A 26,045-nucleotide genomic window follows, 5' to 3' on the forward strand; every position below is an offset into this window, starting at 1 on the left:
GGCAACATCAGTAGACATTTTACAAATAGGGAGGTTCAGGACCATGTAAGACATCATAGTAAAATGGAGGGATGTTTCCTGTACCACAGTATAAGTCATAATACCCATAAAACCTAGCGGTCAAACAGGAAAATAGTTCCAATGGTTTTTACACCATTCATTTTCCCATAGGAGATTTTAGACACTTAAAATAAGGGATGTGTTTAATGTAGGCTTAACCTGGTGTGACTTTTTGATTACGGTGTAAATTTCTCAAGGACAGGGTTTACTTTTATCAATATGTTCGGCTCTATTTTCCTCTGAGTCGAAATATGCTTAAGCGTTTTGAAATCTGCCACACACGCTTAAGCGTTTTGTCAGAAAAAAACATGCACACATTTAAAAACAATATGCTACCTATTGTTTTATCTATAAGATGTCTTGCACAAAAAAATATCTGTATTATTACTATACTATTATTAGTATTATAATTGCTAATTATATAATGATATCTGATTCTGGTGTCACAGTGTACTTTAGGGGCAGTACTTATGTTTGGATATAAAGATACATCAAACATTGAGGATGAGATTAAGCTGAGATCAAGCTTGGTTGCATATTGTATTGCGTTTATAAAATAAGCACCATCCCCCGAATTCGGGGGATAGCCCTGACTCCATGATCCTAGGTCCAGCAAATGCCATACAACTCTCCTTCTGTGGCCTCCAATTGCTCTTAAATACAAGAAAAACTAAATGTATGCTCTTCAACCGATCGCTACCTGCACCTGCCCGCCTGTCCAACATCACTACTCTGGACGGCTCTGACTTAGAATACGTGGACAACTACAAATACTTAGGTGTCTGGTTAGACTGTAAACTCTCCTTCCAGACCCATATCAAACATCTCCAATCCAAAGTTAAATCTAGAATTGGCTTCCTATTTCGCAACAAAGCATCCTTCACTCATGCTGCCAAACATACCCTTGTAAAACTGACCATCCTACCAATCCTCGACTTTGGCGATGTCATTTACAAAATAGCCCCCAATACCCTACTCAACAAATTGGATGCAGTCTATCACAGTGCAATCCGTTTTGTCACCAAAGCCCCATATACTACCCACCATTGCGAGCTGTACGCTCTCGTTGGCTGGCCCTCGCTTCATACTCGTCGCCAAACCCACTGGCTCCATGTCATCTACAAGACCCTGCTAGGTAAAGTCCCCCCTTATCTCAGCTCGCTGGTCACCATAGCATCTCCCACATGTAGCACACGCTCCAGCAGGTATATCTCTCTAGTCACCCCCAAAACCAATTATTTCTTTGGCCGCCTCTCCTTCCAGTTCTCTGCTGCCAATGACTGGAACTAACTACAAAAATCTCTGAAACTGGAAACACTTATCTCCCTCACTAGCTTTAAGCACCAACTGTCAGAGCAAGGTGAATGCACCAATTTGTAAGTCGCTCTGGATAAGAGCGTCTGCTAAATGACTTAAATGTAAATGTAAATGTACTGCACCTGTACATAGCCCACCTATAATTTAGCCCAAACAACTATCTCTTTCCCTACTGTATTTAATTAATTTATTTATTTTGCTCCTTTGCACCCCATTATATGTATTTCTACTTTGCACATTATTCCATTGCAAATCTACCATCCCAGTGTTTTACTTGCTATATTGTATTTACTTTGCCACCATGGCCTTTTTTTGCCTTTACCTCCCTTATCTCACCTCATTTGCTCACATCGTATATAGACTTGTTTATACTGTATTATTGACTGTATGTTTGTTTTACTCCATGTGTAACTCTGTGTCGTTGTATGTGTCGAACTGCTTTGCTTTATCCTGGCCAGGTCGCAATTGTAAATGAGAACTTGTTCTCAACTTGCCTACCTGGTTAAATAAAGGTGAAATAAAAATAAAATAAATAAATAAATAAAAAATCTAATCTAATCAGCAACCAACATCTTAGCCGTTACTCCAAGAGGTCTGAAATGATTGAACACTTAAAAGTAGGCGTTTGACAAAGGTTGTTACAATATTAACAGAAGATTCAGTTGCTCATATCAAGCTATATATTTACTTATATATTTCTGGGGGATTCATAGCATGTCATGATGTTTTTTCCTGCATTTATAACTTTTGTAAATAATCCACTGGGCCATGTTGAACAGGCATAATCAAAGTGTGTTACTGATATAGGCCTCAGTGTTTACCCATATACGTTTTTATTCTACTCTCTTTACTGTGTCCTTCCCTCCATTGTCGAGTTCAGACAACGTATTTGATCGCTGATTGGTTGAGGGAGACCATGCCCTGGCAACGTGCCTTTGTGTGGCGATTGGGTTTCTGGTTACCATGTGATGTCCCTTTAAGATGTTTGCTTGTAGTCGAATGACTATCCGCAATCATGGCAGGGATTCAGGAAAAAGATTTGTGCACTGTCTGGGTAGGAAATAAGTCAAGAGGACGTCTGCTATTTGTAATGCATGGATATTTTCCTCAGCGCTGAATGAAACCAAGAGGCACGCAAATATTTTTTTGCTGCAGAGCTTTACTTTTTTTAGGGCATGGATTTCGAATTGTCAAATTACGTTTAATTTATTATTTTAGCCAGAGCAAAGTGCGTGGCTGCTAGCAAACCGCTAACTTAGCTACTAGTTGGATAGACGCTATCCTACTAAATGAGCTACTCTGTTTATTTTTTAGTGTTTACTAATATATATTAACTAGTTAGCTTTTTTTTACCAGTTTAGTCAGTCTTAGCAACTTGTTTGTGTCGATGACTCTCGACAGCCTTAAACATTCTCCTATCCTTTCAACTTTGTTTAAAATGGCAGACGACATAGAATTGATAGGAGCCTGTGAATTAATAAAAGGTAAGTGAACATTTGCTAGTTGGCGATGTGTAAACTTTCTGCTAATTAATTATCAAGTCAACGCGAGTATTTTCGCCAACCTGGCTAGCGAGCCTTGTTTTGCGAGCCAGTCTAAGCTGTCTGTGATTGACATGAATTGGTTGGAGAACTACTAGCTATGACTAACGTTACTGGCTAACCTGAAACGAATATTGTCTCATTTTCAAAGTAAACTAAGAGCGAATTCATCTGATATTTTCAGATTAATGTAGTTTTGTACGGGACGTCAGCTAGCGAGCTACCTTGTAATCACAGCTCGTGGAAAGCGAGTGACAATCGCATGAGTAAACAATGTTGCCAAGTCTTCCTTGGTGAAGTGTGTTAAACTATTTGTTTGTTCTATCGATGGTGTGATGTCTGTTTTTATGGCCCCTGAAGGTTTGCTGTTCATACATGTATGTACCCATGTTTTTTCTTCTTCAGATCGATTATATTTTGCTACCCTAAGAAGCAAGCCAAAAAGCACTGCAAACACTCACTACTTCTGCACAGATGACGAATTTATCTATGAAAAGTAAGTTTTGTTCTCCCTCGCAGTATCTCTTCGCACTTTCATTAGCTTCAGTGCATTTGTTTAGATACGGTCCACTGGACAGCGCCAACAAGTGTCGCAGGGGCTGCTGAAGAGCTGTCACTGCAATTATGTAACAGCTTTTAATTGAACGTTTTCCAATTCAGATTAATAAAGCCACTGTGTTCCACTCGGCTTGGAGTTGACCAATGGTTTACATCAATGGTTCCCAAACTTTTTACAGTCCTGTACCCCTTCAAACATTACACCTCCAGCTGCGTACCAGGGTCAGTTCAATTTCAAATGTTGTTTTTTGCCATCATTGGAAGCCTGCCATGGCAAAAAAACAACATTTGAAATTGAACTGACACTGGTACGCAGCTAGAGGTTGAATGTTTGAAGGAGTGTGATTTTTTTTGTTGTCACAATCCTGTTCGTGGGAAGTGACAAAGAGCTCTTATAGGACCAGGGCACAAATGATGATAAACCATTTAGCTCTTTATTTAGCCATCTTACATATAAAACCTTATTTGTTCATCAAAAATGTTTAATTTACTCACCACAGATTAATGAGAAGGGTGTGCTTGAAAGGATGCACATAACTCTGAAATGTTGGTTATATTGGAGAGAGTCTGTCTTAAATAATTTTCCACACACAGTCTGTGCCTGGATTTGGTTTCATACTAGTGAGGGCTGAGAATCCACTCTCACTTAGGTACGTGGTTGCAAAGGGCATCAGTGTCTTAACTAGAGGTCGGGCGATTTCAAGTTTTCATAACAATCGGCAATCTGCATTTTTGGACACCGATTATGGCTGATTACATTGCATTCCAGGAGGAGACTGCGTGGCAGGCTGACCACCTGTTATGAGTGCAGCAAGGAGCCAAGGTAAGTTGCTAGCGAGCATTAAATTTTAACATAGTTCAACATAGTCACTAGTTAACTACACATGGTTGATGATATTACTAGTTTATCTAGCTTGTCTTGCGTTGCATATAATCTATGCGCTGCCTGTTAATTTATCATCGAAACACAGCCTTCTCCAAACGGGTGATGAATTAACAAGTGCATTCATGAAAAAAGCACTGTTGTTGCACCAATGTGTACCTAACCATAAACTTCAATGCCTTTCTTAAAATCAATACACAAGTATATCTTTTTAGACCTGCATATTTAGTTAATATTGCCTGCTAACATTAACTTCTTTTAACTAGGGAAATTGTGTCACTTCTCTTGCGTTCTGTACAAGCAGAGTCAGGGTATTTGCAGCAGTTTCGGCTGTCTGGCTCGTTGCGAACTGTGTGAAGAACATTTCTTCCGAACAAAGTCCGTAATTAATTTGCCAGAATTGTAAATAATTATGACATTGAAGGTTGTGCAATGTGTAACAGCAATATTTAGACTTAAGGATGCCACCATAAATGTTTTTTTTTTTCTTTTGAAATGATGGTTTCCGGATTTGACCATATTAATGACCTACGGCTCTATGATTTGATAGAGCAGTCTGACTGAGCGGTGGTAGGAAGCAGCAGGCTCGTAAACATTCATTCAAACAACACTTGCCTGCATTTGCCAGCAGCTCTTTGCTGTGCTTCAAGCATTGCCCTGTTTATGACTTGAAGACTATCAACTCCCGAGATTAGGCTGGCAATACTATAGTGCCTATAAGAACATCCAATAGTCAAAGGTATATGAAATACAAATGGTATAGAGAGAAATAGTCCTATAATAACTACAACCTAAAACTTCTCACCTGGGAATACTGACGACTCATGTTAAAAGGAACCACCAGCTTTCATATGTTCTCATGTTCTGAGCGAGGAACTTTTTTTTACATGGCAAATATTGCACTTTTACTCCCCCAACACTTTGGTTTTGCATTATTTAAACTAAATTGAACATGTTTCATTATTTGAGACTAAATTGATATTATTGATGTATGATATGAAGTTAAAATAAATGTGTTCATTGTTCATTCGGTGTTGTTGTAATTGTCATTATTACATATATAGAATCAGCCGATTTTAATTGGTATCGTTTTTTTTTTGGTCCTCCAATAATCGGTCGACCTCTCGACTTAACAGCGAGATTTGCCAAGGCGGAATACTCTGAGCGCAGCCCAATCCACAAGTCTGGCAGTGGCTTCTGATTAAATTCAGTTTTCACAGAACCACTTGTTGCAATTTTGAGGCTCTCTTGTTCAGATATCAGTAAGTGGACTGGAGGCAGGGCATGAAAGGGATAAGGAATCCAGTTGTTTGTGTCATACTTCTCAGGAAAGTACCTGTGTAATTGCGCACCCAACTCACTCAGGTGCTTCGCTATATGACATTTGAAATTGTCCTTAAGCTTGAGTTCATTTGTACATACAAAAAATCATACTAATGATGGAAAGACCTGTGTGTTGTCCTTGTTAACTCAGACTGAAAATAACTCCAACTTAATTAATTATAGCCTCAATTTTGTCACGCACATTGAATATAGTTGCGGAGAGTCCCTGTAATCCTAGATTCTGATCATTCGGGCGAGAAATAACATCACCCAGATAGGCCAGTCTGAGAAACTCGTCATCATGTAAGAAGTTAGACAAGTTTTTATTTATTTCACCTTTAACCAGGTAGGCAAGTTGAGAACAAGTTGTCATTTACAATTGCGACCTGGCCAAGATAAAGCAAAGCAGTTCGACAGATACAACGACACAGAGTTACACATGGAGTAAAAACAAACATACAGTCAATAATACAGTATAAACAAGTCTATATACAATGTGAGCAACTTAGGTGAGAAGGGAGGTAAAGGCAAAAAAGGCCATGGTGGCAAAGTAAATACAATATAGCAAGTAAAACACTGGAATGGTAGTTTTGCAATGGAAAAATGTGCAAAGTAGAAATAAAAATAATGGGGTGCAAAGGAGCAAAATAAATAAATAAAGTAAATACAGTTGGGAAAGAGGTAGTTGTTTGGGCTAAATTATAGGTGGGCTATGTACAGGTGCAGTAATCTGTAAGATGCTCTGACAGTTGGTGCTTAAAGCTAGTGAGGGAGATAAGTGTTTCCATTTTCAGAGATTTCTGTAGTTTGTTCCAGTCATTGGCAGCAGAGAACTGGAAGCAGAGGCGGCCAAAAAAATAATTGGTTTTGGGGGTGACTAGAGAGATATACCTGCTGGAGCGTGTGGTACAGGTGGGAGATGCTATGGTCACCAGCGAGCTGAGATAAGGGGGGACTTTACCTAGCAGGGTCTTGTAGATGACATGGAGCCAGTGGGTTTGGCGACGAGTATGAAGCGAGGGCCAGCCAACGAGAGCGTACAGGTCGCAATGGTGGGTAGTATATGGGGCTTTGGTGACAAAACGGATTGCACTGTGATAGACTGCATCCAATTTGTTGAGTAGGGTATTGGAGGCTATTTTGTAAATGACATCGCCAAAGTCGAGGATTGTTAGGATGGTCAGTTTTACAAGGGTATGTTTGGCAGCATGAGTGAAGGATGCTTTGTTGCGAAATAGGAAGCCAATTCTAGATTTAACTTTGGATTGGAGATGTTTGATATGGGTCTGGAAGGAGAGTTTACAGTCTAACCAGACACCTAAGTATTTGTAGTTGTCCACGTATTCTAAGTCAGAGCCGTCGAGAGTAGTGATGTTGGACAGGCAGGTAGGTGCAGGTAGCGATCGGTTGAAGAGCATTTAGTTTTACTTGTATTTAAGAGCAATTGGAGGCCACGGAAGGAGAGTTGTATGGCATTGAAGCTTGCCTGGAGGGTTGTTAACACAGTGTCCAAAGAAGGGCAGGAAGTATACAGAATGGTGTCGTCTGCGTAGAGGTGGATCAGGGACTCAACAACAGCAAGAGTGACCTCATTGATGTATACAGAGTAGAGAGTCGGTCCAAGAATTGAACCCTGTGGCACCCCCATAGAGACTGCCAGAGGTCCGGACAGCAGACCCTCCGATTTGACACACTGAACTCTATCAGAGAAGTAGTTGGTGAACCAGGCGAGGCAATCATTTGAGAGGCAATCATTTGAGAAACCAAGGCTGTCGAGTCTGCCGATGAGGATGTGGTGGTTGACAGAGTCGAAAGCCTTGGCCAGATCAATGAATACGGCTGCACAGTAATGTTTCTTATCGATGGCGGTTAAGATATCGTTTAGGACCTTGAGCGTGGCTGAGGTGCACCCATGACCAGCTCTGAAACCAGCTTGCATAGCAGAGAAGGTATGGTGAGATTCGAAATGGTCGGTAATCTGTTTGTTGACTTGGCTTTCGAAGACCTTAGAAAGGCATGGTAGGATAGATATAGGTCTGTAGCAGTTTGGGTCAAGAGGGTCACCCCCTTTGAAGAGGGGGATGACCGCAGCTGCTTTCCAATCTTTGGGAATCTTAGACGACACGAAAGAGAGGTTGAACAGGCTAGTAATAGGGGTGGCAACAATTTCGGCAGATAATTTTAGAAGGAAAGGGTCCAGATTGTCTAGCCCGGCTGATTTGTAGGGGTCCAGATTTTGCAGCTCTTTCAGAACATCAGCTGAATGGATTTGGGAGAAGGAGAAATGGGAAAGGCTTGGACGAGTTGCTGTTGGGGATGCAGTGCTGTTGACCGAGGTAGGAGTAGCCAGGTGGAAAGCATGGCCAGCCGTAGACAAATGCTTCTTGAAATTCTCAATTATGGTGGATTTATCAGTGGTGACAGTGTTTCATATCTTCAGTGCAGTGGGCAGCTGAGAGGAGGTGTTCTTATTCTCCATGGACTTAGTGTTAGTGTTGCAGGAAGCCAATTTCTGCTTGAAAAAGCTAGACTTGGCTTTTCTAACTGCCTGTGTATAACGGTTTCTAGCTTCCCTGAACAGCTGCATATCACGGGGCTGTTCGATGCTAATGCAGAACGCCATAGGATGTTTTTGTGTTGGTTAAGGGCAGTCAGGTCTGGGGAGAACCAAGGGCTATATCTGTTCCTGGTTCTAAATTTCTTGAATGGGGCATGTTTATTTAAGATGGTTAGGAAGGCATTTAAAAAAATATCCAGGCATCCTCTACTGACGGGATGAGATCAATATCCTTCCAGGATACCCCGGCCAGGTCGATTAGAAAGGCCTGCTCGCTGAAGTGTTTCAGGGAGCGTTTTACAGTGATGAGTGGAGGTCGTTTGACCGCTGACCCATTACGGATGCAGGCAATGAGGCAGTGATCGCTGAGATCTTGGTTGAAGACAGCGGAGGTGTATTTAGAGGGGAAGTTGGTTAGGATGATATCTATGAGGGTGCCCGTGTTTAAGGCTTTGGGGGGGGTACCTGGTAGGTTCATTGATAATTTGAGTGAGATTGGGGGCATCAAGTTTAGATTGTAGGATGGCTGGGGTGTTAAGCATGTTCCAGTTTAGGTCGCCTAGCAGCACGAGCTCTGAAGATAGATGGGGGGGCAATCAGTTCACATATGGTTTCCAGAGCACAGCTGGGGGCAGAGGGTGGTCTATAGCAGGCGGCGACGGTGAGAGACTTGTTTTTAGAGGTGGATTTTTAAAAGTAGAAGTTCAAATTGTTTGGGTACAGACCTGGATAGCAGGACAGAACTCTGCAGGCTATCTTTGCAGTAGATTGCAACACCGCCCCTTTTGGCAGTTCTATCTTGTCTGAAAATGTTGGAATTTGGAATTAAAATTTCGGAATTTTTGGTGGTCTTCCTAAGCCAGGATTCAGACACAGCTAGAACATCCGGGTTGGCAGAGTGTGCTAAAGCAGTGAATAGAACAAACTTAGGGAGGAGGCTTCTAATGTTAACATGCATGAAACCAAGGCTATTACGGTTACAGAAGTCATCAAAAGAGAGCGCCTGGGGAATAGGAGTGGAGCTAGGCACTGCAGGGCCTGGATTCACCTCTACATCGCCAGAGGAACATAGGAGGAGAAGAATAAGGGTACGGCTAAAAGCAATACGAATTGGTCGTCTAGAACGTCTGGAACAGAGAGTAAAAGGAGGTTTCTGGGGGCGATTAAAATAGCATCAAGGTATAATGTACAGACAAAGGTATTGTAGGATGTGAATACAGTGGAGGTAAACCTAGGTATTGAGTGATGAAGAGAGAGATATTGTCTCTAGAAACATAATTGAAACCAGGAGATGTCATTGCATGTGTGGGTGGTGGAACTAATAAATTAGATAAGGTATAGTGACCAGGACTAGAGGCGCTACAGTGAAATAAGCCAATAAACACTAACCAGAACAGCAATGGACAAGACATATTGACATTAAGGAGAGGCATCCTTAGTCGAGTGATCAAAAGAGGTCAGTGAGTTGAGTGGTTGGTTTGGGGGTCACTGCGATTTAGACAGTTTGCCAGGACATCGGTAGCAAGCTAGCATAGGATGGAGGTCTGTTAGCCACCTCTTGCGTTCCGTCAGTAGATTCGTGGGGTTCCGTGTGGTAGAGGGGATTAGTCCAAATCACACAACAAAAATAAAATAAAAACAATAGATATAGTTAGAGGCCCAAGAAGAAACATAATAATAATTAATAATAATAATAATAAAAATAAATACATTGTCCGATTGTCTATTCTGAGAGCAGCCTGTAAGACAGCTAACGGTTAGCAGGCCGCAGATGGGCGTTCAGGTAACGTCGCGACGGAGGAGCCAGCCGGATCTCCTTCGGGTAGATAACGTCGGCAGTCCAGTTGTGAAGGCCCGGTGGGGCTCCGCGTAGGCGGTGAAACGGGTCCGGATAGGTGACTGCAGCCCAGGAGTGATTGACGGAGCTCAGGAGTGATTGACGGAGCTCAGGAGTGATTGACGGAGCTGGCTAGCTCCGGAGTAATTGATGTTTGCTCCGGAATCGACGAGAGCAGATAGACACACCGATAGCAGCTAGCTAGCTGTGAGATCCGGGAATGAATGTCCAGAGAGCAGTTGAAATCCAAGGACATGGAGAGAAAAATTGGTCCGGTATGTTCCGTTCCGAGCTGCGCCGTACAAAAACTGCCGCTAGATTTGAGCTAAAGGATAGCTGATGACCACAAACCGTGGTTAGCTGAATACTAACGATTTGCCAGTAAAGAAGCTAACTAGCTTCTGAACTAGCTTCTGATTAGCTTCTAGCTAGCTCCTGGCTAGCTTCTGGTTAGTTTCTGGCTAACTTCTTGGAGTTTCTGGCTAGCTTCTGGCTAGCTTCTTGGAGGATTGCAGATTTGAGGTAAATAATACTTATTTATAAATATAGATTGGTGAGGCGGGTTGCAGGAGAGTGTTTTGAAGATGAGTTGATGGAAAATAAAATGTATGTGAAAAAAAGTTGTAAATATATATATATATATATACAGGACCCGACAAGACGAGGACAAAAGACGTCTGAACTGCTATTGCTATCTCGGGAGAAAAAAAGTGAAAATGATCGCCAGTAAAGGAAACTTCAAGCTCTTATCTCAATAAAATAAACTTGTCAATACTTTGCCCCTTGATAAGCAACGCACTTCTGTATGTTGTGAAAGCGTTACATGGTTGCTGCCCATATCATTGCATAAGGCAGAAAATACAGGAAAGTTCAGGGGCCTTGCTTTAACAAAGTTATCCATTTTCACTGTTGTGTCAAATGTCTTTCAAGCCGTCAGGCATTCCCTTGGCAGCCAGAGCCTCTCAGTGGAGAGCCTCTGCAGTGTCCCCAAGTGGCATCAGGAGCAACTGCTTGCACGCATGTTACCACTCCACTATGTCTCCCTGTCATGGCTTTTGCACAATCAGTACAGATACCAACATGAGCAGCAGCTACATACGGACCGTTAGTGGAATTCCCACGAGAGAGTAACAGTTCATGTGATTGGATGTTAATTATTTGACTAGGCTACCTGTATTTGACATTGTGTTGTTATTTTGCTGAACACGAGATGGTTTAATTTGTATTTTTTGGCAGTAAAATGAGGATACTCAGGCGAGGAAAAAACCCCACCCAAATCTATAGCCCCGTGGGAATATATAAATGGACTGTTTGAAAATGTGAAGGGAATTTTATTTTTAAAGGGAATCGCATTTTTATTTGCTGTACCCCCAGGTCTACGTGTACCCCAGCTTGGGAATACCAGGTTTACATAGTGCAAGCGTTTGATTAACCCTCCCTGCTGAACTTGTGAACAGGAAAGTGAAACACAAAATTCTGGTTCAATACAAAAATGTAATTGATAAGAAATATTACAGATGGGGTTCATTCCTGAATTAGGATAGCTAAGTCATCTCAATATTAGGAAGTTCTATGTTGAATGAAAATGTGTTTTAACCAGTTCAGTCTGACATTTTTTAAATGTTAATTATATTTCAGCTTCTATGCGGATTTTGGACCACTCAACCTAGCCATGCTATACAGATACAGCTGTAAACTCAACAAAAAGCTGAAGGTAAGTCATGTGCCTCTCTCTGTTCGTGCCTTTCTACCCCCATTAAGAATGTACGTTATGCATCTGTGACAACAAATCAATTTGTGTAGTTCTACCTCGCACGCCCTCATTGACAACAACCGCAAGGTCTGTGGCATTTGAAAACATGCCAGCACATACAGTAGTGTAGTTTATGGGGTTAGTTATTAGATAATTGCAAAACCCACACACTGCCCGCTCGGCTAGAGTTTAGCTGCTTGCAAGGACAATACTAAATTCAGAGAGGTCTTTAGCAGTAGTATATGAGCATCTTTTTCTGTCTCCATGTCATTTTAAAACCATTGTGCAACTTGAAGGGTAGGTATGGAATTAATGGATAAAGCACAAGTCCTCAGACCATTTAAATCAAAGCTTTGGCAAAGTAATTGGCTTTCTGTTTTCAGCCACTGACTCACCTGTCCCAAAGTTGGCACTTTCCCTCGGACAGAGTCATTAGAGATGCCAGGATAATCTGTGTAGGCTGACACAATCTGCTCCAGCTCGTAGTATAGGCTACAATATTCATTCAGTGGCCAGTTTATTAGGTACACCCTTCTAGTACTAGGTTGGACTCCCCTTTGCCTCCAGAACAGTTTGAATTCTTCAGGGTGTGGAATTTAGTATCAAATGACCTAACTTGTGGAAGAAAAACATTACCCACATCACTGCCACCAGGTTGTACCAGGCAGGCTGGGGCTATGGAATGAATCATACTACTTACGCCAAATCCTGACTCTGACATCAGCATGACGGAACAGGAACTGGGATTCGTCGGACTAGGCGTTCATTTTCTACTCCTTAGTTGTATGGTTTTGGTGATCACATGCCCACTGGAGTCGCTTCTTGCTTTTAGCTGAAAGGAGGGGAACCCGGTGGTCGTCTGCTGCAATAGCCCATCCGTGACAAGGACTGTTGCGTTCCGATATGCTGTTCTCCACACTACCGTTGTCCTGCTGTTATTTGCCTGTTTGTGGCCCGCTTGCACGATTCTTGCCATTCACCTTTGACCTCATCAACGAGCTGTTTTCTCTCACAGTACTGCTGCTGACTGGATGTTTTTTTATTTGTCGCACCATTCTCGTCCGGCCGTTTCTGAGGTACTGGCACCGACAATTATACCACACTCAGTGGCATAGGTAACTCATTTAGCCCATTCTAACATTCAATCAAACAGTAACTGAATGCCTTGATGCCTGCCTGCCTGCCTGCCTCACGAATAATGTTCCCTCTAAGCTGTGTGCCTGCGCAGGCGTGAAGTAGCCAGAGACTGCCGCGCAGCTCCCCGGGACAGAGTGCAGAACAATATTAGCCACTTGCAACATACCGAAACTAAACAAACTACGCAAGGGTTCTCATGGTTGTAGGGTTCTCATGGTCATGACTCAGCCTGTACTCTAAACAGACCGGCATAAACAATCAAAGTTGCCATAGGCCTATATGCAAATAGACCATGCCATATGTGGATCTGTGCCATTTACTTTGAACTGGACTGTGTTTACAGCTGTGGTTATGAGTAGATGCACTTGTTTTAAGATCAAACTAAGAGCTGCATGCAGCATCAAACAACCTAAACATTTTCAGTCACCTCCTTGTCTGGAGGACAAGTAGATGAACAGGTTCATGTCGAGCCCTGCGTGTTTCAGAAGTCTCATGGAATGTAGGCCTACATTGAACACCACACATTGCTACTGTAGGCTTAAGGAAATGGCTGTTCTATCAATGTTAAAATATTATGGGATGCATTTTCTTCATTGTTTTTGATGGTAGGACACTCCGGTAGGAGTGTCAATTAGCCACAGTAGCCTACTTGGTCACTGTTTTAACTCTAACTTAAAGCGGGTACAGACTCATGTTGTTTAAATGCATATTTGAGAATATTCGCATAAAAATCTGTCGCCGGTTGGATGGAAACCTAGCTAGTTAAAATTATTTCACTGGTCATGCCTGTCAAGTACATGGCATGTTATTTATAAAGCTGTCTTTGTTCTTGTTTGTGGATGTGCTTTTATCCAGGAGTCATAACAATTCTGCTATTCACGATTTATGACACTAATGCCAATTTTTACATGAATTCAGTTGCTGTTAGGCTAACCTGAGAATTTGAGTTATGGTTGTCATTCTGGGTGCTTAAATTCTCCCAATATGTTTATTGTTCAGCAATCTCAATTATATTCAGAGGTATGTGAGGTAAAGGAGATGTGAAGTTTTCGCTATGCCTACTCAATTTTCAGCTCTCAATTGCCCTTTTTAAAAGCCCACCAGGCCAAAACCTCCCAACTAGCTCCCAACTTCCCAGACACACACCAATAAAGTTGCCAATTTAGTCTAACTCATGCCTTTCTACCCCATTTATGAATGTTGCTCTCATAAAGAGAGTTTAATTAATAGAGGTTCTGCGTCTTTTTGTCCTGTCATTTTTCCGTTGAAGCAGACGATCTGTAGATCTGTCATATGTAGGTGTTGGTCAGTGTTGAAGGTAAAGTCTCAATCAAGCATGATGTTTTTATGGCTGTCTCTCCCTCCCTCCCAGTCCATGCTACCACGCTTTGCCTTCCAGTGTTTGTGTTGTCAATAGTGTGTTGCCTTAGGGACAGCATTCCTTTGAACCTCCATTGGTTTGAATCTGGTACATGAAAGCTGAGATGTAAAAAAAATAAAAAATAAATTAAAAAAATGACAGGAAAAGTGGACAACCCTGATTTAAGAAATGACACCGTTTGGAGGATGTGAACATCCCATATCTGTGGAACTTGATCTGGGACGTACAGAGCCCATTTGATATGTGTTGCCCCCACTCACCTACCCCATTTCCACATCCTCTCACCACTCATGCTTGTGTCTGGCCTGGCTTCCGGTTGGTCTGGCTTAACCTGCTTAGCGATGCAGTTCACCTGTTTTAACCCTGACCTTTACCCAGAGGCCTACATCCTCTAGAAGCCTTGTTAGTTAGTCTAAGTATTTTACGTATAAAGTGAAAGTATTAGAGCAGATTGGGTCTATTTCTCCCACAGTGCATTGTAGGCTATGTCCTATTGCTCATAGCCGTCAATGTATTGGGAACACTGACAGTAGGCTACATTTTTCTGTGATAAAGCATTTTCTTCGTATGAAGACTAGCATATTGTTGCCATTGAATGCAAGAACTACAGTGGGGCAAAAAAAATCCCTGAAAAAAAAATCCCTGAAAATCACATTGTAGGATTTTTTTAAATGAATTTATTTGCAAATTATGGTTGGAAGCTTTTGTTATTGACCAAATACTTATTTTCCACCATAATTTGCAAATAAATTAATTAAAAATCCTACAATGTGATTTTCTGGATTTTATTTCTCATTTTGTCTGTCATAGTTGAAGTGTACCTATGATGAAAATTACAGGCCTCATCTTTTTAAGTGAGAGAACTTGCACAATTGGTTGCTGACTAAATACTTTTTTGCCCCACTGTAGGTTGCTTCCCTCAGGCTGAGATGATGATGATGATGATGATATTGGCATTTTTCTAATTTGGGCAAAAGTCCATCCACCACCCTCTCTCTTGCCTCTGTCCTCTTTTCTCTGTGACCAGGAAACCGGTCAAAGTGACCTCCCCTCCTCGATAGACACCTTTTCATTGAGGATAGTCCTTCGTGGAAGAGTTTTGAAATCTGCCACACCCCCTTTGAATCAGCTTTTGTTTTGTCAAAGGAGGGAAAAAAAGCACATGCTACTTTATAACTATAAAATGTCTAGCGCATGACTTAATTAGTTTATCACTTTACACATGTATTTTTGGATCCACCCCTGTAAACATAATTTGCGTGATGGGGGGGACTGGGTTTGTCCTTACAAGCCTTTGTGGTTTCATTTCCATAACCAACTTCAATTAGGCTAGAGACCCAAGCATGTTCCTCATATTGCTGATTAGCCCTGTGTAGCAGTGACTATGTGTATGGATGGATGCGTCTATCTTCTAGCTTGCCTGTGCTGCTTCTGAGTGCTTTGGCCTACTCGGGCAGTGATTCTGAACGAGAACACTGACCGCGGCATACACCGGCAGCCCATCTGCCAGCGGCTCCTCTTCCTGCATCCCTAGCGGATCGGTGGTGTCCTGAGCGTCTGAGCAGCAGCTGCCCCAGCGTCTATCTGCATCTGTCCAAATAATATAGCCTAGTGTAATATCATATACAAGCCAGAACCAGATGTGCCTTTAGGTCTATTAATTAGCCCCAAAACTGCCACGTTCTTGTGTCTTTCTTATTGAGTGCAAAATAGGAGGCTGCTGAGTTTATCGTTGTTGATTTCTGTATGTTTCATGAACACTAGTATTTATAGGACTAGTGTATTTCTAAGCTAGATAGGAATACGTCATACACAGTACTGTACAATCTTTGGTCACCTAACTGTTGTTTCGACGTGGTTGAGTTTTCTGTTACTCATCCAGTGTTTGTGCATATCTTTATCAATTATTCTAATCTAAATAGCTCTAATGTGAAGAGGTTCTAAATGAATGCGATTCGTTTTTTTTCTTACGTGTTTTTTCTCCTTTTGTCTGCAGTCGTTCACACTGACCAGAAAGCGAATCGTGCACTACACCAGCTTTGACCAGCGGAAAAGGGCTAATGCTGCTGTTTTAATTGCTGCCTATGCTGTGAGTATTGCCTTCTATCTATCTCTCTCCTCTCTCTGCAGGGAAGGAAGTTAGGCAAGGAGAAAAAAGCTTATATTGGGCCATTGCGTCATGCTGCACCCCTCAACAAAATGCAGCTCAACTCATTTTGCATTAGTATCAATGTACCCAGATGGCCCCTATGCACTTTTCCCCTAGCGTGTTGTTTTTGTTGTATCTGCAGTATTGTCTACCCAGGCCTTTTTTTCAGGGCTTCTTTCAGTCAGTGCTGATTTCCTTTTAAGGTGGCACAACCCCTTCCAGCCAGGTCTCTCTCTGACTCTTGGAGAAACGTATGGGAGAGGACTGCTATAGACAGCCCTATTGTCCTGCCACAGTGACCCCATCTTCCTGCCCCCTTTGAATGCCCAGCAGCTCCTGTTGCATTAGTCCCTATTCATTTGGTCCCTTGCTGCCAGACATGGTTGAAGGCTGTCCTTTCACTCCCAGTCGGATACCAGCCTTGACTGTAATGTGTGACGGCATCTCTTGCCAGCTGGCCGCTCTGTCACATGGCAGTAAATGAGGGGATTTATCCGGTTCTTCTGTTGTTATGCTATGATGAGGACATGCCTTATGACAGAGCCCGGCAATGGCATGATGATCTTTTCAGGCAATGTGGGTCACTAGTATTTACTCAGTGGACTGTGCCCAGTCCTTACCCCAAGGGAACAGACAGAGGAAAAGCAACTGTCATGACACACTTTGCATGTAATGTAAGGCCCTTCTCTGAATATTTTTTCATTGTGATGCCCTGCCTGGACTAGAAACATGATATAGGCTCTATCAGCCCTTCTGGTTTTCGCCCTTAATGGCTATGACAATGATTGGTAAAATGCAGTTGTTGAGTTTCTCACAGTTAACATGGTTTTCTTAACTAGCTAGTCTATATACATCCCAAAGTATATACTTATAATGGCCAGGGTTGGATTGAATAAGGACCGTGGTCTTGTTAGCCAACCCAGGCAGGGCCCCAGTCTCATAGCTCTGGGATGAGATTTGAAGCATCGTTGCAGCAGGGGCCTTGCTGGATTATAATCTGGATTTGGCATCTAATCCTGGTTGACAGTGGCAGGAGGACAGTTGCGTGCCATAATACCCCCCCCAACACACCCACCCCTGAGCTGAACCCTGTACATCATGCTATCCTATGCCCAACTGTTCACATGCTAGTTTAGTCCTGTCAGCATGTCTAGACACTAGCCATATTGACACATGATCAGATGCTTGTCAATGTCTGTCCATGCTAGAAATAATGTATTTACAGCACTTTCCAAACAAAAATAGGATTTGATCCACTCACCAAATAGATCCTGTCACTTTTCCCTTTACATTTCCTGTATTGGCCAATAGGAGACTGATGACCTTGTGGGTTGTGGGAGTTGAATTGCATTGATGGTGTGTCTAATCTGTCACTCAGTGACCCTATTAAAACTGCTGTCATTTATTCCTTCCTAGACAATCTCTCAAGGGTAGATGCACAAGGCGAGGCGCTCCGCTAAATTTAGCCTGAACCCTGACCCGAAGCCCAAGATGAACTCCCCATTCAATGACTGAAATATCAGCACCTCTTTCAAAACCAGGCCATATCATTTATTTCCTCTGCACGAGTCATTGGCTCACAAATGCACACAGAGGACATGGCATTCAGAAATCAATATCGAGCCTGACGAACTGCGTTTATCCACTTAGATGGGATGTGAGGTTTGTCTGCAATGTTGTAACCTCTGTTCTGCAGTGTGTCTAGCTATTTAGCCTAGGGGGATTGTGTTGTCTTTAATAATGAGAGAACATGCAGGGAAGGTGGCAGGGCTTTCCTCCCTGTTGTTTTCTCTCCAAGTGGGTCTACATTGATCCGGTCAGGTGATTGTGTGGGCTCCGTTGAGTCCTCCTGGGCCTGCTCTTGTTACAGATGTTTTAATACCAGTCACCCGCTTTGAACCCAAGAGAATTATATGTGTGGGACGAACAGCTGTCCCTGTGGGACTCCAAATTCTGTGTCACGTGGGACAACACACACACACACACACACACACCAGCAGTAGACTTTAAGCTGGTGCATTTCAGCAGTATCCAGTTGTCTGACTGGTGAATATTTCATGAAGTGGGAGCAGCAATAACAAAGCTCTGTTCTATTTGCTGAGGGGACACAGGCTTCATGCACTGCTTGGCCTCCATGTCACCAGACCTACTGATATACAAGCTGCATACACAAGCCCACTCTCCCATACAAGCCTCCTTCAAGACAAATCTTCCATTCAACATTTTCACACCAGCGCTGGTCGGACCTGTTAAAGTTCATAGAAAGAAATCAGTCAATTGAAATAAATTCATTAGGCCCTGATGTATGGATTTCACATGACCGGGAATACAGATATGCATCTGTTGGTCACAGCATGATCATGCTGAAAGTTGAGGTGATGGCGGTGAATGATTCGCACAACAATGGGCCTCAGGATCTCATCACGGTATCTCTGTGCATTCAAATTGCAATCAATAAAATGCAATTGTGTTCGTTGTCCGTAGCTTATGCCTGCCCATAACCCCACCGCCACCATGGGGCACTCTTTTCACAACATTGACATCAGCGAACCTCTCGCCCACATGACGCCATACACGTGGTCTGCAGTTGTGAGGCCGGTTGGACTTAGTGCCAAATTCTATAAAATAATTTTGGAGGTGGCTTATGGTAGAGAAATGAGCATTCAATTCTCTGGCAACAGCTCTGGTGGACATTCCTGCAGTCAGCATGTAGTTGCGCTCTCGCTCAGAATTTGAGACATCAGTGGCATTGTGTTCTGTGACATCTGCACATTTGAGTGGCCTTTTATTGTCCCCAACACAAGGTGCACCTGTATAATGATCATGCTGTTAATCAGCTTCTTGATATGCCACACCTGTCAGATGGATGGAATCTCATGACAAAGGAGAAATGTTCACTAATGGGGATGGAAACAAATTTGCGCACAACTTGAGAGTAAGCTTTTTGTGTGTATGGCTGATTTCTGGGATCTTTTATATCAGCTCATGAAACATGGGACCAATACTTTACATGTTGAATTCATTTTTTTTAAAATGGAGTGTCCGGGATTTACGTACAGAATAATATGAAATTCTCCGAGACCAGTTTCGTTATTTCCAGAGGGTTTGTTTACGTTCTTTGTTTACTGTGTTCATAGTTCTGCTTAATTCTCTACATCTTCAGTGGAAATGAAATAGCAGATGTGTTGGTCACATGTGTTGGTCCTTGTTACATTCCCTGTTTTATATTAGTGCTCTAAGAACAAATATTTTCAAAACCTGAGTAAATCAGGAAGCTGAAGGATTACCAAAATGAGGGAATGAACTGTGGCTTCAGTGATTCCAAGCCATGGTTTACTAACTGCGTTCTCTCACACTTCCTCTGTCTCGCTCTCTCTTACTCTCTCTTACTCTTTCTCTCGCTCTTTCTTTTTGTCTTTCTCTTCTCTCCTGTCTATCTACCAGGTCATCTACCTAAAGAAGACCCCAGAGGAGGCCTACAGGGCTCTGATGTCAGGCTCCAATGCTTCATATCTTCCCTTCAGGTAATACCAGACTAGCCATGTCCACTCTACCACACAGCAGCATGATTTCTAACCACAGAAACAATCATTTGATAATTGTCTAGGAAGCACATCTTGGCTAATTGCCTTACGTCACAGCTGCACCTGACAAAGACCCGGGTCACAGCTGCACCTGACATAGACCCGGGTCACAGCTTCACCTGACAAAGACAGGCCCGGGACACAGCGCCACCTGACAAGACAGGCCCGGGACACAGCGCCACCTGACAAGACAGGCCCGGGACACAGCGCCACCTGACAAGACAGGCCCGGGACACAGCGCCACCTGACAAGACAGGCCCGGGACACAGCTCCCTCTGTGTCTTCATCCTCTTATTAACAGGATGTGTGTGTCTTAACAGTAGATTGGGCCTGTGTGTATACAGTATCATTCAAAAGTTTGGACACCTACTCATTCCAGGGTTTTTCTTTATTTTTTACCATTTTCTACATTGTAGAATAATAGTAAAGACATCAAAACTATGAATTAACATATTATTTAATGGAATTATGTAGTAACCCCAAAAAGTGTTAAACAAATACAAATATATGGAACTGGGCTCCCGAATGGCGCAGCGGTCTAAGGCACTGCATCTCAGTGCAAGAGGAGTCACTACAGTCCCTGGTTCGAATCCAGGCTGTATCATATCCAGCTGTGCTTGGGAGTCCCATAGGGCGGCACGCAATTGGCCCAACGTCATTTGGGTTTTGCCGGGGTAGACCCGGCAAAACCCTTTTGTTCTTAATTGACTTTCATTGTTAAATAAAAATTGGCACATGATTCCAAGTGTTATTTCATAGTTTTGATGTCTTCATTATTATTCTACAATGTAGAAAATTGTAAAAAATAAAGATAAAGCCTTAAATGACTAGGTGTGTCCAAACTTTTGACTGCTACTGTATGTGTACATAATGACGTATTACCTGAGGCTCCAATAACTTCCGGAGTGTCTCGTGTCGTTCAACCAGGTCAGGTATTAGACCTGAAAAAACAGATTCTATGCCCTCTCTGAAAGTAATTATACTTCATATAGTACGGTCTGTAGCTTTCCCAGGTAGGTTTGTGGCAATGACGAAACATTTTCTATATCCTACAAGTTTAGCCAAAACATTTTCTTCAGTTATTAGATCTGCCCTACTCTGAAACAGAACACACATTTGTTTTTTACTCTGGATATTCCAACCACTCTCTCCCGAGCATAACATGGACTGATCTGCTTTCCCGTAGCATAAGACATCTATGCCTATTGTGGATCAGCAGAATCACACTTTTTAATAGGATTGGATGACATTTCAGAGGAGTGAACGTGGTAAATGGAATAAACAAGAATGTTATATCACTCACACCGCTGTTACGTGCACACATTGTTTAATCCTGATGTTAGCCTGGTTTGTTTGTCTCGTCATAACACAAACAAACAAACAGTTGTCATGCATCTGGATGGAGTGGACTGTTTAGAATAGATAGCTGGATTAGATTAAGATCTTTAATTTGGAATTATGATGGGGCTACTGTTTTCCAAGCTATAATTTTAGGATTGGTTAGGATTGTTTTTGCAATTATTCACCTCAGTGTTAGTTTGACCTTTTTCCTTGAACAAATACCAGGAACGAGGCTATAGTCGTGTGTGTGTGTGTGTGTGTTGGCTATACTCGAGTCTGTAGCAAATAGCCTTATCTCACCAGCTCTTTCCTAATGAACTGTGGAGTGAGTCACACCCTCATGACCACCGTCCCATCGGCATTCCAACCAAACTCCACATGGAGGTCAGGAATTTGGGTGGAGGGGAACATTTAATGAGGGACAGCGAGGTTACGTCGTCTGGTAAATAAAGTGAAAGCATGTTGATGTTTTACCCACTCTCTGCCATTCTCTACCACTAAATTGACCTGTATGACTGCTTTCTTTACTTGTCTTGTCCACAAAGACTGTGATTCATTGCCCTGTGACACGGGTTGGCAGCCAGGCTCTAGGATTGATTTGGGTATTGTTGGCTTGAGTTATGATAGTGACAGATATTGGCCCTGCGGGCTTGTCTCAACCTGCCTGCTTGTTTGGAGAGAATGGAGCTTTTGACAGTTTACATTAGTTGTAATGGGCCTCTAGCAAATGGGATGGCACTTGCATAATATGTTGAAATTGATGAAGAATGAACAAGGGGAGAAGGGCGAAGAAGGGGATGGCGTTCTCATCATTCCATTATTAGGCTCTCTGGTCCATCACTTCTTCAAACTGTAATGTTCATTTCATTTCCCCCAGTGTTAGCTTGAGGAATTACGAACACAAATGACTAAAGTCAAACAGCAATTTGAATTGCTTTAAGAGCTATGTGTTCATTCCCACCTAAACTACAGCATATAGGCCTTGTTTTCCATAGTTGTGTAAAGAGGCTGGACCAACCCTCCTCCTTCCACTCTGTGAAGCCAGCACTTTTTTTTTGTTTAATTTTGAACTGGGTTTGATGGATATCTCTGAGCTACTTTTAGAAAGTCTATTTCTAACTGGGCCTTTGACCTTGACTTTTCTTCCATCTCTCCCCAGTGGTTCCCTTCAGAGGGTCAGTCAGTGTGGTTAGAATATTAGCAAGCTGGGATGGAGGGAGGGGGTGATGGAGGGACAGACTGTACCCCGGTCCTCAGCTCACATAATTAGTAGGGCAGGGACAATACCTGTATTGCAATATTCACTAGTATTGTGACAAGGAAATAAAATACGAAGCGGATTTGAATTGTTTAGAGAAACGGCCCAAATGTTGGCAACAATTATCATTATTTTGTCATCCAGAGTCACATTTATTTATTTTCCAAGCTATATAACGCAATATTTTACATACTGCAGGTTTTTAAAGGACCAAGGAGTTTGACCTGCTTTGTGTTTTATTTTTTTACATGGAAAAACTATTACGGTACTGGTATCATCACAGCCCTACTAATTAGTGGTTGACTTATTTTAGCTGTGTGCAGACTGGAGTTTGAGATGGTATTGCTACACTGTCATGACAGGGAAACGGACTGACTCACACGCACAGTAGTACATTGATACACATTACGATACAGAGACTCAACACATTGTGGCATATAATCACACACATGCACAAATGTTTTTTCTGTGTGTGGTGTCACGGTAACTGAGCTCCTCATGCTTCCGCCGCACTGCTTTGTGTAGGTGGCCTCTTGAAGGTTCTTGGTTGAACCTCTTCCCATTCACGTTGATGTTCTTGTCAGTAGCAGAACGCTCACAGCCTGCAGCTTCACTCCAAGAGTGGAAAGGGAACACAACAGCTGACTTTGACCCAGATTCTTTCTGCCATCTACAATATGCATATGAAATGAGGAATCAAGTAAACTTGCGCATAATGTACATTCAGTTTGTGTGTGCATAAATGTGTTTTTGAGACAAACTATGTTATTGGCTAGGCCAAATAGGGCTGCAATGCAAATGCTTGGATTTTGTGAAGGATATCTCTAGAAAAATCTCTCCCACATTGTCTGGTGTTCTCTCTCAGGGCCAACTCAGCACGCAACATCCCCATAAGAACATGGAGAAGGTCTTCCGCTTTGCACCATGAATATTCAGAGCCCTGTTTCGAGCTCTGTTTGAAAACAACATTTTTTTTATTCTCCTTTGTCTCTGGCCTATTATTTAGTGTCCATCTATCCCATGATATGAGACACTGCAAATGGTAATTGTTTCCAAGGTGACTCAGTGTCACCCACAGCCTTTATATCAGGGGTTCTAGATCTAGGATGTCATCTGAGAAGTGTATGGTGACCTCAATGTTGTCCTGGCGCAATGCCTGGTTCTATTGGAGCATTCCTCTTGGTACCCATGTCCCACGAAGATGATATCATTATTTTACAGGTTTGGATAGAGGGTTACATTTACATTTAAGTCATTTAGCAGACGCTCTTATCCAGAGCGACTTACAAATTGGTGCATTCACCTTATGAGATCCAGTGGAACAGTCACTTTACAATAGTGCATCTATTGCTTATTTGTGTCTGTGTGCAAGTGCAATGGGGATGTTTGCTGTATTTTGAATCTGATATGGGTGTGTGTCTGGAGGGTTGTTATCAAATCACATTTATTTATATAGCCCTTCGTACATCAGCTGATATCTCAAAGTGCTGTACAGAAACCCAGCCTAAAACCCCAAACAGCAAGCAATGCAGGTGTAGAAGCATGGTGGCTAGGAAAAACTCCCTAGAAAGGCCGAAACCTAGAGGAACCAGGCTATGTGGGGTCCTCTTCTGGCTGTGCCGGGTAGAGATTATAACAGAACATGGCCAAGATGTTCAAATGTTCATAAATGACCGGCATAGTACAATAATAATGCAGACCAGTTGAAACTGGAGCAGCAGCACGGCCAGTCGGACTGGGGACAGCAAGGAGTTCGTCAGGTAGTCCTGAGGCATGGTCCTAGGGGGATGAGGATGCTACATTGGCTGTCCTCTGCCAATCTCTCTGAAGTACTTAGGAAAACATGGAGAATATATAGCTTACCCTATTCAAAGAGAACCTTGTATACCCCTCTTATCCATCCATAACTCTACCTATAAGTACCCATGTGTGGGCTCCAGTTTTTCCAATGTCTGATGTGTTCATTGCGACACTCTTATCACTCACTCATTTTTCAATGAATCGTTCACTCACGCCTTCATGTCTTTGTTTTTCAGGGATGCCTCGTTTGGAAATTGCACATACAACCTGACGATTCTCGACTGCCTACAAGGAATCCGGAAAGTGAGTTGTGTGTATTTATGGAGTTATTGGATTTACAGTTAATTGTAATGTTACATTGAACTTTAATAATTTTTGTAACATATCTTGATTGCTTTCCTCCTGCGCCCTCTCTTCCTCCCTCTATCACCATTCTAAGCACTTTTTATATCCAAGGCAAACTAACACTTTACAGGAAGTGATGCTGGTCTTCAGTTACTCAGTAACTACCATGGTACCCTAAATGTAAACACAGTACTTATTTTCGTTCTGTCCTTAGGTTAACTACACATGTCAATGTTGATGTGTAATTACCTTAATTCTGTATGAGTTACCAAATTATTTGAAACCCCAAACCATCTACATGGTATTTATGCATCATAACCTGAAGTTAATAACACCTTCAGCCTAAACTGAGGAAATCTAGACCTATTTCAACGTAATGGGTTAGGATGAGTCTTGCAGTGTGACGGGGGTTACAAATGAAAGTTTTTCATCTGTCTCATAGGACCAATTATAAACTGTGTGGTTCGTGGCCTGAATGCTGATTTGGCAGACAGCCGTGGTATCGTATACCACGGGTATGACGAAACATATATTTTTACTGCTCTAATTACTTTGGTAACCCGTTTATAATAGCAATAAGGCACCTCTGGGGATAGCCATGGAATATTTTGCTAACGGCTGTATCCAGGCACTCAGTGTTGTCGTGCTTAAGAACAGTCCTTAGCCGTGGTATATTGGCCATGTACCAGACTCCCTCAGGTCTTATTGCTTAAATAACCTGCTTTTATCCAACCAAAATTGCATTGAGATTCCATGGTCAAACAAACCTGCCATAGCAGTCTAAAGAAGTGTCTTTGTTTACAGCTTTGCCCGCACATCCTGACCTAGCATTATTAAGACCATAATCCCAGACTGAGGGCAGAGTTCTGTAGTCCGGGTGGGTGGAGGATCCTATGTTGTGTGTAGTCTATGGGGTATGAGGGTGTTCTACTTTGTTGGGGGGGGATGGTGAGCAGTAGGAAGGTAGCATGGACTCACGTGGCACAGCATGTGGGGCACACTTCCCTGCAGGTACATGGACGAAGGCACACGCTCGCTCTCTCACAGTGGCTAAGCTGGGGACTTATGGTGCCGGCAGTGTGTGCCTCGGTCTGTTCTTATCATGGCTGACTAAGCCTCCTCCGATCAGACATGGAGGTCAGTATTTGGGTAGAACGTTCCCTGTAGATGCAGGGTCTCTCAGAACGTTCCCTGTATTTATTGGCAAATCTAGTGGTCAAA

At 42.5% G+C, this 26,045-nt stretch overlaps 1 protein-coding gene across 8 annotated transcripts in view; it reads left to right on the top strand.

Moving 5' to 3' along the window:
• Positions 1–2,357: 2,357 nt before the first annotated feature.
• The window catches only part of LOC118401499 (dual specificity protein phosphatase CDC14AB-like), a 72,721-nt gene continuing 49,033 nt past the window's right edge, over positions 2,358–26,045 (top strand). For 7 of the 8 annotated variants that reach the window (XM_035799059.2, XM_035799065.2, XM_035799060.2 and 4 more), the window contains exons 1-7: positions 2,358–2,861; positions 3,324–3,414; positions 4,246–4,299; positions 11,715–11,790; positions 16,344–16,436; positions 19,941–20,020; positions 24,716–24,782. In XM_035799059.2, the coding sequence (XP_035654952.1) occupies positions 2,765–2,861; positions 3,324–3,414; positions 4,246–4,299; positions 11,715–11,790; positions 16,344–16,436; positions 19,941–20,020; positions 24,716–24,782 (558 nt within the window). In that variant the 5' untranslated portion in view covers positions 2,358–2,764. The remainder of the gene's footprint in view (positions 2,862–3,323; positions 3,415–4,245; positions 4,300–11,714; positions 11,791–16,343; positions 16,437–19,940; positions 20,021–24,715; positions 24,783–26,045) is intronic. The other variant, XM_035799063.2, reaches the window with a different exon arrangement.

Source organism: Oncorhynchus keta, chromosome 22 (genome assembly GCF_023373465.1).
Source record: "Oncorhynchus keta strain PuntledgeMale-10-30-2019 chromosome 22, Oket_V2, whole genome shotgun sequence".
NCBI lineage: Eukaryota > Metazoa > Chordata > Actinopteri > Salmoniformes > Salmonidae > Oncorhynchus > Oncorhynchus keta.